Source organism: Zonotrichia albicollis, chromosome 1, assembly GCF_047830755.1.
Source record: "Zonotrichia albicollis isolate bZonAlb1 chromosome 1, bZonAlb1.hap1, whole genome shotgun sequence".
Lineage (NCBI taxonomy): Eukaryota > Metazoa > Chordata > Aves > Passeriformes > Passerellidae > Zonotrichia > Zonotrichia albicollis.
This window is the reverse complement of record NC_133819.1, coordinates 37,691,082-37,705,124: the sequence shown is the minus strand read 5'-3', so window position 1 is coordinate 37,705,124 and position 14,043 is coordinate 37,691,082. Positions and strand designations below refer to the sequence as shown.

At 36.8% G+C, this 14,043-nt stretch overlaps 1 protein-coding gene across 6 annotated transcripts in view; it reads left to right on the top strand.

Annotated features, from left to right (window-relative positions):
• Positions 1-14,043, top strand: part of ZNF385D (zinc finger protein 385D) — a 413,388-nt gene that overhangs the window by 391,569 nt on the left and 7,776 nt on the right. For all 6 annotated transcript variants that reach the window (XM_014273930.3, XM_014273923.3, XM_014273932.3 and 3 more), the window contains 3 exons: positions 9,797-10,030; positions 11,981-12,159; positions 13,484-13,585. In XM_014273930.3, the coding sequence (XP_014129405.2) occupies positions 9,797-10,030; positions 11,981-12,159; positions 13,484-13,585 (515 nt within the window). The remainder of the gene's footprint in view (positions 1-9,796; positions 10,031-11,980; positions 12,160-13,483; positions 13,586-14,043) is intronic.

The following is a 14,043-nucleotide window of genomic DNA, read 5'->3' as shown; positions in this document are numbered from 1 at the left end:
GTCCTAAAATACAAACCCATCATTGTTTTGTATGTAATTGGTTAAATCAAATAATATATTTGATTCTATAAGCTTTGAAAGTAGGAGTGATATCTATGAATGGTGCCACAAAGAAATACTTTTTGATTTTTACTGTTCTCTTGTGTGCAGAAGTATTTATATTATTCATGAGAACAGCTTTGGGCTAGAAAAACATCACTCCTTGTGTTTTTCTTCTGTGGAGAACTTGCCTGATAAAATTATCATATTGACTAGATAAACACCCCAAACAACAAAGCACTAATAACCTCTCTGCTGGATATGTGTGGATGGTGTCAGGGAGCACTACTGGAAGAGATAAAAAGGGGTTGATTCAGTCCCTTCTGACAAAGACAACATTTGATGAAAGGGAACTCATTAAATTGTCAAAGTAGACAGGTTTCTGTTGGTCTTTGCCTTATCCCAGGACCATTCATCCAGCTTTACTGTGGTTTACTCAGTGTGTTTCTTCTGCCAGCTAATGTAATTAGACTAATAGTTCAGTTGGTAGCAGTCTGCCTGGAGGCAAAGACTGACACATGAGAGCCAACATAGATAGCTTGTGTTGCACAAAATAATTCTTTTATTAAAAAGTAAGAAAAAGCAACCAAAAACGTGTAAATTATACCAAGAACTGTGATGACACTGAGTTATTTAGAAATTGTGGTCTGTATTGTCTGTGAAACCCTCTGCAGACATCATTCAATGTTTTTGACTGTAATGATGACGCAGGGCATTTCATAAACTCTCTGTTTCAGTCCTAGCCCTGAAGCAACCTGTGGTGGGTGGGAGAGAGGAAGGAACAGAGGACATACAGGCAGTAGTAAAATAATTTATTTTAGAATATGGACCCTGGTGGAGATTTAAGAACAAGTTAAATAGATGGTCATAGTAACTGCAGCTGTGAATAATAAAAGAGTCTTTTCCAGAGACTCTGAAAATTGCAAAAGGTTTTCTTTTCCCTGGCACTCAACTGGATGCTACTTTTATAGCAAGAGTGCTCTTTTCAATTTACAAAATATGTTATTAACCATATGTGATCAGTCAGGGAAAGAATTCCTTGTAAAAACATTGGACTGAAGAAGACTAATAAAAATCTAAATGGGATACCAGGAAAATCAAAACAATTATTTACTCCAAAGATTAAGGAATGGCAATAATACTAACAACTCCTGTACTGTCGTCTCCTCAATTTCTTGTGAAATCTGTTCTTCCAAATGTGGGCATTTGGTATCTCAGCTACTTAAGGAAGAGCAGGTGTTTTGTAACAAAAGTCATTGCTGATCAGTCCCTGGAGCACATCCGCTACAGGCTCCACTTCCAATGCACTACAGGACAGATGTCTGAAAGGATGTCTCCTCCCTGCTCTCCCTGCCTTGTCTCCACTAAGAAAAGTTATATAATTGTGATGCTGGTACTGCAAGGGACAATTCCTGTGTTAGACACAACTTCAGTTATTGCCAAAATCAGATTTACTAGTTCATTGCTTTCCAGTAAAGGAAGTGAGCTGCTGTAAAGGGAATAGCTTTAATTATTCCTGGATTCAAGACAGGGGAATGCCATGAGGTATTACACTTAAAAGAGCAGTCAGAAGTCAGACCTTTTAGAAATTCTGAGGTATATTCCAGTTATTTTAATTTACTTCTAGGGATTCTATGACTAAATCTGTTTTGAAACTTAACATTTAGATGGAGGTTTTGAAGAGGACATTCAACTTGCTTAAAATGCAAAAAAAATCAACTACCTGCTTAAAATGGAGAGCAATCCTTTCCAATCTGCAGTGCAGTTCACTTATTCTTTCCTTGTTCCATTTGATTAATGAAAGCAATGTATTTTCTCCTCTTCTGCTGGTGATTAATACTTCTCCATGTTTCTTTGTTTTTGGTGGCAGATTGCTGGGGAGAGATTCCACTGTAAATTGTTTTTGATATCAAGTTTTAAATAGGCTTTGCCAACCTACTTATTTTGTGAAAAATACTTCTCAGTTTGCAGCAGTGTATAGCCTAGACTGTGCCTTCTCTGTCTCTGTCAAAGAGAAAGGGAGTTTAGGAGGGGCCCTTTCAAAGCTCACTTCCATCACTAGAGTTGACAGTGCAAAGTTAAAGAGAACAGCTTCCCTGCTGCTTCCTTCCCCATGTCTGCATGGTAGGTGTGTGGGGCAGCAGGAGCAGCAGTCAGAAACTAAATCATAGTTACTTACTGACCTTCGTAAGAGCAATATCTTCTCCTGGGTACACGGTGTGACCTAAAGCTTTAATGAGTTTTTGGGTAGGAAGGTAATACTTTGAAGCCATTGCTGTTAGTGACACAGAGAAAAGTTGCTCCCTGAATTCTCCTTGGGGAAATACTGTCTCCAGAACTGACTGGATATAACTCATGCCACCTGGACCTTGGCACTGATGCAGGCCCTATTTTTAAACATTATTTTGGACTTCTGTGTGTGCTAGTGATTCACACGGTGCCAAGGATGTTCCTGGACACAGGAATGCAATCATCCCTTCCCACTGCTGTAGCTGTCTCTGGATGACTTCTGTATGAAGCCGAAGCACCCAGATATCCCTGGGCAGTCTGGCATTCAGTACAAGCCAAGGAGCAACAAAGGCAGTTCATGTGCAGCTGGCCGGCTTTGGAGGAGCAGAGAGGATAATAATAGAGATGGGGACTGTGTGCATGTGTTGGCCTCCAGAAAGAGACATTCAAGGCAAATTCATTTTACTGTAGGATGTCTTGCAAAACCTTTTTCCTTGCTGGGCTTTTAGCTTTTTCAGTTTTTTCAGTTCTTTGGTTTTTATTTGTAATAAACTCAACTGATGCTCAGTTTCTACTCGTGTACTAAGATTAGCTGTGAGTATATTTTTTATTATGTTTAATTTTACTTAAAGTTGTTAAATGAATACAGAGGTGCATGCAGGTGTAAAACTGGTGGTAGTTTTTCAGCATAGCCTCAAGCATGCAAAAATCCTCTTTGCATTTGAGTGTGAGCTCCACCTCTTAGGCAAACACTTTGTTATGATTTCAAATCAAATTTTCACTATAGAGTACCCATTAATTAAACTGTGAGAGTCATTTCAGCCAGCAGCTCCTTGCATGGGGACCCTTTCACTCATAGCCAGTGAAAGTTGTTCTTCTTCTGCCTGGCTGAGGAAAAATCTGTACAATCATAAGGACAGCTCTGTGTCCAAACTCAATCACCAAGTGTCCCTTAAATGACCTGAAAAATAAATGGCTTCTCCTCATCATTTCCTTACCTTCCAGTCATATTTTTCTCAGCTACATTTGCCTAAGAACCCAAAACTCAGACATGGTGTGACATTTCTCTAACTCCTTCGCTTTCCACAGGCTTTTTACCCCTAGCTGTTGCTGTTGCTGCCAGCTCAATTAACCTCAACAGAAATGTAGTTGTCCCTCTGTGGTTGAAGATTAATGAACTGTGCTTTAAACCAAGAGAACTGCTAGTAAAAATTAGGTATAATTTCATTAGAATATTTTGTACTCCTAATTAATGAAGAAGGTCATCTGAGGACTTGACAGAATTGAGTTTAACTGGAGGAAAATATCCACAGATCAAATATATGAAGTTTGCTACTTCCTTTTCATCATCACACTCTCTGTGGGCACCTTTTGTCACCAAACATCCTGTTTTCTGTCTCCCTGCCATCAAATCACTGCCAAGGCATCTTGATGGGAAGCATGGAGTAGAGGCAGCAGTAAAATGAAGTCATTTGTTGTGCAGCCAGTTGGTTTCTTCATCTTGTTTCTGAGTGATGAGCACTGTGCATAATATGATTTATTTAAGTATTAAAAAGCAGGGGCTGCTCAAAATACTGAGGTCATTGCTTCTCCACTTACAATCCCAGAAAATTCCTGGTATTTGTCTTTCATGCTCATTCTGGGAAATTTTGTAGTCCTTCAGTTTCTCAGTAATTCTTCTTGAGTGCATTTGGGCAAAAGCTTGGGCAATACCTTAGACATGTTCAGACTTTCTGGATATTAAACGTAATTTTGATAGACACCTAGACAAAGAAAGTTAACAAGGACTTTGACCAAGAAAGTATTGACAAGCCAGGATAGTGACAAGGAAAGGGAGATAAAACAGGTAAAGAGCTGTTTAAAAACCAGACTTAAAAAAAAGTTCATAAAAGATAGCTCATCAAAAATTTTCAAATACTGTTCCTGGTTTTTCATACTCAGCTTTTTTTATTACTTCAGAGCTCTTGACCCTTCCATTATGGCATAATAATTAGTATCCATCCTGTAGAAGATCAGGTGAACACCATGGTTTCTAGTATTTCACATTGTGCCATTGAAGGTGACCATAAAGTGATGAATTGAACAGTTGTCAATCATATATTTAGGTCTTTTATGCCAAAAAACCCTGTGATGCTTGCTATTTATTTCTCTAAATCATCATGTAATTATTTTTTTTTTGAGAAAATTTATATGGGTCCTTCTGAGTTCTAAAAATATACTTCTATCTCTCCAAGTAAATATATCTATTCTGAGCAGGATATATCTATAATAAATAGATTGAATCCAGGTTTTGAATGTAAAACTAAGTCTAATGACTGGATTATAGATAATATGATACCAAAAAAATTTTTTTTGTACAATATATTGTAGAGGGCCAGATATGCACCGACCACAAAATATGCAAGTTTGTATTCTGCACATATAAAGGATAAGAGGTTGATACATTTGAGCCAAAATTTTTCACAGTATTTTATTTAGGTGCTGGAGCCGGTGATGTGCTAGCACACGTGCTTATGTTTCAGCATATGAGAACAGAAAATCAGCTAAGCGCAAAAATATCTGTCAGTCGTAATTTTTTTGGAGGTGATACTTTGGTTTTGGGGTACTCCACTATTCTATTTATAGATTCTAAAGAAATTAAGTCTTATCTTCAAATGTAATTACCACAGAAGTAATGGAGGAAAATGGAGTTTTCAAAGCAGCCCAAGGAAACTGAGGACACAGTTTTCTTTGTAGTCAGGAAAATAACATACTGAGTCCCAGTCCCAGCCCTGAACGTGCCAGTATCAAGTGTCTGGGAGCATTGGCATGGATTTGTTATAAGCTATACAGCCAGCTGATGATGTTCCTGCAATACTAAGTGGTTTCATACAGTGAAATATTTCATATCAAATTCTGTTTGTTATGAGAAAGAACATGCTTTCTACCTTCTGCACAGGTGCAGTTGTTGGGGTTTTTTGGCTTGTTTTGTTGTTTTTTTTTTTTTTTCCCTGAACAGTGTTATGGGCCAACTGCTCAATCCTTTTATGTCAAAGGCAAAGTTTGATTTAAATGAATACATGGGTATGTGCTAAATCAGATATTTTTAAATGTGTGCCACTTGAGATTGCGGAAGAAAAAACATGCTCATAAATATTTGTGATTTGTTTGAAGTCAGAGTACATTTCTCTCTCTGTGGGTCTATTTATAGCTTCAGGATAAGAAATTCTTAGGCTTAGTGGCAGGAACTGATGAGTGAAACTTTCACATGCTCAGAAGAAAAACATGAGTTGTAATTTTCTATTTCTTCAGACTAAAGAAAATTCATGACTCTTGTAGCTGGGATATAAAATTAATCCTGCTTACTTAGGAGAACCTTAATCACAATACAGTTTTCCATTTGAACCATGGTATCTGTAGTGCTCAAAGAAGTCAGTTCTCACAGACTATTTTTTCATCTGTCTTTGTCTCTTGTTAAAACAGACCTTTGATTTTGCCCGTGACTAAGATTAGATTGTAATGTAATATTTTTATATTTTTAGTTTTTATTCTGTTGCTATATTAAGACCAGAATCACAAATTGATTCTTTTGAATCCTGAAGTGTTCCTTTTTTTTCTTTTTTTTTTTTTGCTGCTGGAGTCCAGTTCCGTACAATATCAGCAATCAACTTCTATACCAAAGCCAAGCAGTGACAGTTGCAATAATGAATATTTGCTGTGGGCCACTGGTATGAAAATAGCACAGCGCTGCAAGCCTGCGTCACCAGAAACAAATCTTCCATTTGACTGTGGCTGAATTTCCAGCTCAATTTTATAACATTTATAATTGAAATAGCTCTTAAAGCACTGTCATAATACAGTGTTAAGAAATGCTGATTCAGTCTACAAGGCATGAACTCAAATGCCTTCCTACTTCTTTTTGGTGTTGCTTTTCCTTGTTTGTTTGGTTTTTAATCCCTTATACCTTTAATGCTCTGCCCTGTATTTAAGCACTGAACTCCAGACAGGCAGCAACACTAAAATATTCAAAGGGACCAACACTGGTTAGATTAGAAGTTCTTGTGAGAAAAGGAATGGAATTGCCTCTTTGTAAGCTTACTTGACAGCTTTTAGAATGTTTTATTCCTAATCTCTGCTGAAAATTCTAAAGTTTATATGAGAATGAGCAGCTTTGCATCTTTAAATATTTCGTGATTTTTACATGGTGAACTTCAATGGCTTTCTATTTATGTTTTAATGTCATTAATGTATTTGCATTAGTAGAATATCAAGTGTATTTGCATAGGGCACTTCTTAAAATGCGGAATAAATGCATTGAACTTTGATTTTTTTTCCTGATGACCTTTACCATTTTTAATTTTTTATATACTATGCTGCTTTCATTTGGGCATTTCAAAATACCCTCAAAATCTTCAAAACAGCTAGCATAATTGTTTGCATTTTCTTTTAGCTTTTAAATAATTACATAGTGAAATATTAGATCAACATAGATACAGAAGGTCAGATACTTGAAGCAGCATAAAATCTGCCATTATTTCAGCTTTTATTGTTTTATTTCATTCATTGCCTCAGGTTTTCCTAAGGAAAGTAAAGAAATTATCATCTATATTTTGCTTACGGCTAAATACTGACCCTTACACTGCAAAGCTGGCAGTGGTGATTGATGTATATTTCTAATTTCCTGCAAGATTAGAATGAGCACCAACTTTGCTACCAATCCTGAGAGAATGTTAATGTCCCTTTCCCCTGCCTGGGCCATCTGTTCCTTGCCTTCCATGTCACCAAGAGAGTACATTGGCTAAGCCTACTACTGTACAGTAGTACCAGGATGCAGAAACCGATGTTTTAAAAGCAATGTTAATGCTTATAAAGTGAATGGGTTTGGATTTGAATTGGGCTTTTGAGGAAAATAATTCACTGCAGCAATTTTTGACTGAGGAAAGCAAACATTCAATGGATTCTCTGGAATGGGAAAGGAGTGACTAGTTAGCTCTACAGTTTTGTGGACAGATTTTCAAAGGCTTTATTTTTTCATCAGTTTCCCAACAAAATGCCTAATATTTCAATTTTTTTTCTTTTGAAACCTTATAAAAGATCATAACTAAGAAAAGACTCTTCAGCAAGGTAACCTCATTCCTTCTGCACTGATATTTGACATCCACAGTACCTTCAGGATATGAAAACTTCCAGGCAATCTTTCAGGGAAGTGAAAACCAAACAGTGATTTGACCTTGAGTGGGACTTTGTTTTTTGCTACATGCTTTAATGCCTGTCAATACCTAGAATATTCACATGAAAATCTGCTTTCTTGGATTTATGAATGATAATTTTTAAAAACCCTCTGTGAGAGTATGTAGAAACATGACAAAATATACAATGTATAAAACTTAATAGAGTTTAAAGGGTTGTATTCCCACTGACTGAAAGGGAATCATATTTGTGTAGATATTTGTGTAGATATTTGTTCAGCCAGATTCAAGTCCCCCAGTAGGAAATATTTCTGGATTTGTATAGGTAGGTTATTCCCAGTCTTCATAAACTTTAATATTAGAAAGAATTTCCTCACATCTAATCTAAGTCTCTCTTGATGTAATCCAATAGTCCTTGTTCTACTAGGAGGGATGAGGGAGAAGAGTATATTCTCTTATATTTAGCTACCTTCTACAGATATGAAAAACACTGTCAGTGCTCGCTCTTTTTCTTCCATATTCACAGTTCATGTTTTCTAAATTTGTAATGTATTTTGGCTCCCTCCATCACAAGCCCTCTCTTGTTGCTTTGCATTTGTATTGTTTCTGAATTAACAGCAAAGCAAGTAATTTTTGGGATTTTTTTTGACATTGATGTCCCCAGGCTGGACACAGGGCCTTCAGAGCTGATCAGAGGAGGAAAAAAAACCTCCTAAACCTTTTGCTTTGCAATTTCAGTGTAGTGGAGACCTGTTTTATAGCACAATGATAGAAGAGATCTGTGTTCATCATGTCTGCTACTGAAAGATTTTTCTGAAAACCGAGCAAATAAACACAATCAAAATGAAATATACAATAAAATTTCCTCAAACGCAGCACTGGGGTTGTTGTTCATCATTCTGTTTTAATAGATCAGATTAAACCTACTGAGTGTGGATTCCTGCAATTGTCTTTACTGAAAAGCATCTAATTTTCTAAACTGTTTCTTCAATGTATTAAAATTGTTTTGAATCAGGTTTCTCAGTGTGTTTGCCTTGCTTCCAATTTGATATTGCCTGCTAAGCCATTAGGAATGATCCCCATTAACAAAGTTTGGAACAGTACTAGTGTTCAATGCACCACTGTGGTACCAGTTAGTTGTGTCCCTCCTGCATCAGAGCATGTACTTGGCTCTCGAAGGCAAAGAATTGGTATTTTGTCTGTTCTGGTGGGGGGCAGTAAATAAAGCATAGTACAGGTAGAGCATCACTAACACCAAGTAATGCATGAGACCAAAGTGAGCCATGCTGGAAAGTACCCAAATCCAGGCCTACTGCAGTAAAGTAACCAAGATTTTTTTTTTTTTAAGCTACTACTCAGTAGGCTGAATATGATAAAATACAGATCTGCACAGGAAGAACAGGTCCTGTCCTTTGTCTCCTTCTCATGTCCCTTACCCCACCATCTTCTTCACTGCCCTCACTGCTACATTTTGCTGTCCTCCACCCTGCTAAGTACTTAACAGGAACATGATACTGTCATATCCAAACATCATGTATCAATTATTTAAACTAAAATATCATTGTGTATTTTCTTTCTCCTTCATTTGATAAGTATGGGTAAAGCACATGTTCTTAGCTGCAAGAAATAAGTTTCCAGATTGAGGTACATATCTTGCTTGTAATCTTTCCAACCAATAGGCAGAATGAAATTCTTATTAGTGTTTGTTTAGGTCTCAGCTAGGGAATGTTGTATATACATTTAGTTACTGTTATTAGTATGTATCATTATCATGTAATAATAAATAACAATGTGTACTGTGTATTTATAATTACCTTCATTCTTTTAGTGTGGTGTTGGGAAAAATCAAGTGAAGTATCAATTTTTTTTTTTTTTTACCAGATATAAAAGCTGATTTATTCATTTTAGTTGTATTAGTAGAAGATGTTAAAACTTTAGCTTGGCTACACAATCAGCATAAGTATCATGTGTTACTAGAGCTGTTTATGCCTCTGAAGTTGTGTGTATAAATTTAAACTGCCTGTTGTGCTGGTCATTTTCATGACCCCTTTTATTGTATTTTTCTTCTGTTGTACAGTACATTCTTAATGACCTTTTTGTTCAGTTTATGAGTTCTGTGTGGGCAGACTGCAGGAGACAATACATGGTTTTCTAATACATGGGAGTACTGTATTTTGTAACCACACAAAATACAAAGGAAAGGGTCAGGTTTAGTTCATTACCATTAGTCAAACCACCACCAGAACAATCTGCCTCTCTGTGTCATCACAGCACTGGGACGTCAGCAAGCCAACACCAAAGGTCAGATGATTTTTTTCTATTTGTTTTCATTTCTTTCCATCTCCTCTCTTTGCCCACAGACACAAACACAGGGACACCAGCAATATCAACGACGACAACCGTGGAAATCCGGAAGAGCAGTGTTATGACAACTGAGATCACCTCTAAAGTGGAGAAAATCCCCACAACAGCCACGAGCAGCAGCACTTGCCCTTCCGTGGAGACTGAGGAAGAGAAAGCAAAAAGACTGCTGTACTGTTCACTATGCAAAGTCGCTGTCAACTCTGCCTCGCAGCTGGAGGCGCACAACAGTGGTGAGATGGAGCAGTGCTTGCTTGCTTCCCTTTTTTTTTTTCCCTCTGTCTCAAGAGCGCTGCAATTATCTTCCCCTGAATAGATTAGATCTCTTGCAGCAGGGGACAAAGAGGTGGCAGAAAACTGGCAATTACATGGAATTCATTAACTATTAAAGTATAAAAATGACAGGCAAAGAGGCTTTCAAAAAAGAGGAAGAAAGGAATTTATTGCAAGTTGCAGATTTTCTTACACTTTAGCCTTTGCAGCTTCAAAACCTTATTGAGCTGAATGACAGCTCTACTTCATTACCTTTGGTGTTCAGACTTTGCATAGTTTTGCTTGTGCCAACTAGCAAACTGAGAATGAATGCCATCAGCTTTGTTTGAAATTTAACAAATTAAGGCTGAAAGAGGGAGCATCAGTCAGGCAGAGTTCAATGATAGGAGTAAGAGTTCTTAGCTCCATATTGTCTGTTAATAAATTACTTCTTAAAATTATGTATATTTTCCCTTTGTTTTCATCAACTGATAGCAGCTGCTTCATGATGGTTGAATGCATAATTGCTTTCCTCCATCTTTCTTAGTTTTTTAACTTTTTCTTGTCATTAGAGCTAGAAGCATCAGTAAGTTCTGGTAGTGAACAGCCACCATTCACAGTCACTAATTTAAGCAAGTTATTGATTGGGTCAGTGGTGGGTGGGGTTTAAAGATCTAGGGATTTGATATGATGGCAGTGACCACTTATAGCCATCTTACAGAAAGTTCCTGATCTTGGATGTCAGGGGCTGCCTCTTATCAAGGGTAAGTAGAGTTCAGAGACAGAAAGAGAACCTTTGGTTTGAAATTTAGAGACAGTGATAAAATGCCTAGAGCAAAATGATCAAAAGTTTTATGATGCACTTTAAAAAGAAATAGCTTTGGCATATATACAGAAATTAGAATGGAAATTATGACTTCTTGGCATTCATGAGAAACAAAATTCCATCAGTTTTGAATGCTGTTTACTATATGCCAGATCTTCAACTGGTGAAAGTTCAACTTCAAGCTGTATCCTTTTAAAGTATTTAACTTCATATAAATGCTAAATATTCTGATCAGGCTGAGCGCCAAAACACTATTCTGAATATTTAAATACAACCTTCCAAGTTTCTGCTGCCTGTGCTGATAAACTGTGTGTGTGCTCACACACATGCCTTTTTTTTTTTTTTTGCAAGTCTGTGGATGCATACAGCAATTAGCACTGGAGTGGTGGTTCTGTATGCAGTAGTCAGTCCATTATCATCACAGGCTACCTGTGTGGGAGTCAACAGTGTAAGAAACTGTTCAGTCTGAATAAAGGTGCAGCAACAGAACACTAGTGTTCTCTATGCAACCTTTATTTACTATTAAAAAAAAAAAAAAGGGAATTGTATTTTTCTCTCATACATGCTTCTCACATGTTTTGGTTTCTGTCCAAGACATTAATGATCCATAGATTGCTTCCAGGAACCTCTGCACCTTTCTGGTTTGAAGAGTAATAAGTTAATTACAGATTTAATTGTAAGCTACCTAGACATACTGTTTATCAATCTATTCAGGAGGACTACAAATCAAAGCCAACTACATCTTTAATAGCTAAATTACTTTTCTTTTGCAACTACAATTCAGGTCTTATTAGCAGCAGGTGTTAATGAGAAAAGTCACACACATTTAACTTCACATCAGGGTACCTGATTGTGCTGCTACTTTCTGGTCTGGCTGCTTTGTTCCAGTGCATTACCTATAGGTATGTAATTTAGTAAATAAATACCAGGTGTGAAATACTGTTACATTAGTATGACTCTGATACAGACCAAGACAGCCCTATTCCATGGAGAGCAGATGGCACCAAGCTGAGGCTCATATGATTTTATTTGAAAAGGAAAATAAAACAATGAATGCAACCCAATTGCCAAAGTTGTTTCTGTTTCCCATTTCTGTTGTCTCCAGGGACTAAGCACAAAACTATGCTGGAAGCTCGGAATGGAAGTGGAACCATAAAAGCCTTTCCCCGGGCAGGCGTAAAAGGCAAAGGACCTGTGAATAAAGGAAACACAGGCCTTCAGAACAAAACATTTCACTGTGAAATATGTGATGTACACGTAAACTCTGAGACACAACTGAAACAGGTACTCAGCCAGCTTGTGGAGTGAGAATCTTTGGCTGTTCTTTGTTTTCATGGTGGTAAAGTACCAACACAGAACATGTCAATAGAATAATTTGTGTCCAAATGGAAATCACAGTTTTGTTCATTGTACTTGGCTGCCATGATGTATGTTTTGTTTTGATTATGATTTTCCCTTGCATGGAATATGTCTTTTCAAAAGCTCTCAATTATGCACCTTTGGTAAAGAGTTATAGAAAGTGTAACACGTTACAACTGTGTTTAGACTGCTAGAATTGTCCTGAGCTAATAAAATCTGCCATTTCATGTAGTGCATGATATTTGCCTTGACAAAGATGTGAAGGTGGATGCAGGCAGTACTTTCACAGAATGCTAAGTAACCCACTTAGAAATGTAAGATGGAGAGAATTTCTAATATTTTATCAATGTTTCACTCTAACTGAGAAGCATGACCTCTAAATTGCAATTACTCTAAGTTATGTTCAGTCATTCTTTAGATAATCAAAGCTTTCAGAAAAACACTTAGGTTAATTCCATATGCCTATTGTAATTAAGTACTTGTAAAGAAACTTTACAAGAATGAAGATTAATTCAATAATGGACAATAGCAATACCCATTCTTCTGGTCTCAGAGCAAAAAGTCCAGTTCTATATATTTTTATTGTGATAATTCTCTTGAAAATGAAAATCAAAGTAAAAAAAGAATTCTGAAAAAATGTCCCTTACTTCTAATACTGCAAGAAAATCTGTGTAGAAAGATACTTTAAAAATCTCACAGAACTTATGAAGAAGATAATGGATTTTGTGCATTTTTTTTCACACTCTCTTAGTTTGATATGTAACTATCTCAGAAGGATCTCCAGACAGCTTAGGGATTTGAACAATTTTCTGACCTTATATTCTTCCCCAAATAGGGGATGCTTTACTACCTAATATTCCTCAAAAACTTTCTATCATCAGTGGATTGGATTTGAAAAGTGATTTATAGAGTTAGGGAAGAGTTTTTCAAAGGCTTTAACCTGACTCAAGTCCTATTGAAGTTAGAAAAGGTGGGAAAATATTTAACTGTAGTGAAAGCAGAGTTGAATTTAGGACCGATGGAAATTACAGCCCCAATATTTGGTGCACAAAGGATCCTTCAAACTTCAAAAGAGCCTATTCGTTTTCATTATTGAATTAACCAAAGTGATGCTGCTGTAGAGCAAAAGCCTTTCTTACTGGAGCATTAATCTTGTGTAAAGCAGAATCTGAAGTGATCTTTTGTGTAACTATCAACTACGACCCTTTGTTGTCTTTCCTCCCCTTCCCTCCCTAATATATTTTAACAGCACATAAGCAGTAGAAGGCACAAAGACAGAGCTGCTGGGAAGCCACCCAAACCTAAATACAGCCCTTACAACAAACTCCAAAAGGGAACACATCCGCTAGGGGTAAGCCAATCACCTTTTTTCATTTGACTTTTATTTTAATCATGATGAGTAGGATTTTTAGAAAACATAAGTGGGAAAATGCTTAGAAGTAGAGTGATAGAGTAAGCCATTGGAGTATCAAGTACATCAAGGAGCCACTGGAAGCCCACAAGGGATTTTTTAATATACTTTAAAGTGTGTTTACTACAGCCTTGCTTTTGTAGCTACTCTGAATAAACTCAGAAAATAAGCTTGTTGCAAAGGTCACTAGAGAGCAAGAGACAGAAAAGACCTCCAGATGTCAAACTGGATATTTCCAGTTTTCACCAAGAACAATAGTGATGAAATAACTAAATAAAATCTCTATAAAATATAAACCATTCATTCTATCCTTATTTAGAGAATTGTTGAGATAACAAGTGAAGCAATTAAAAAAACCTGCCTCTTCTTTCATTCGACTGTTTCAGAATAGTTCTGGT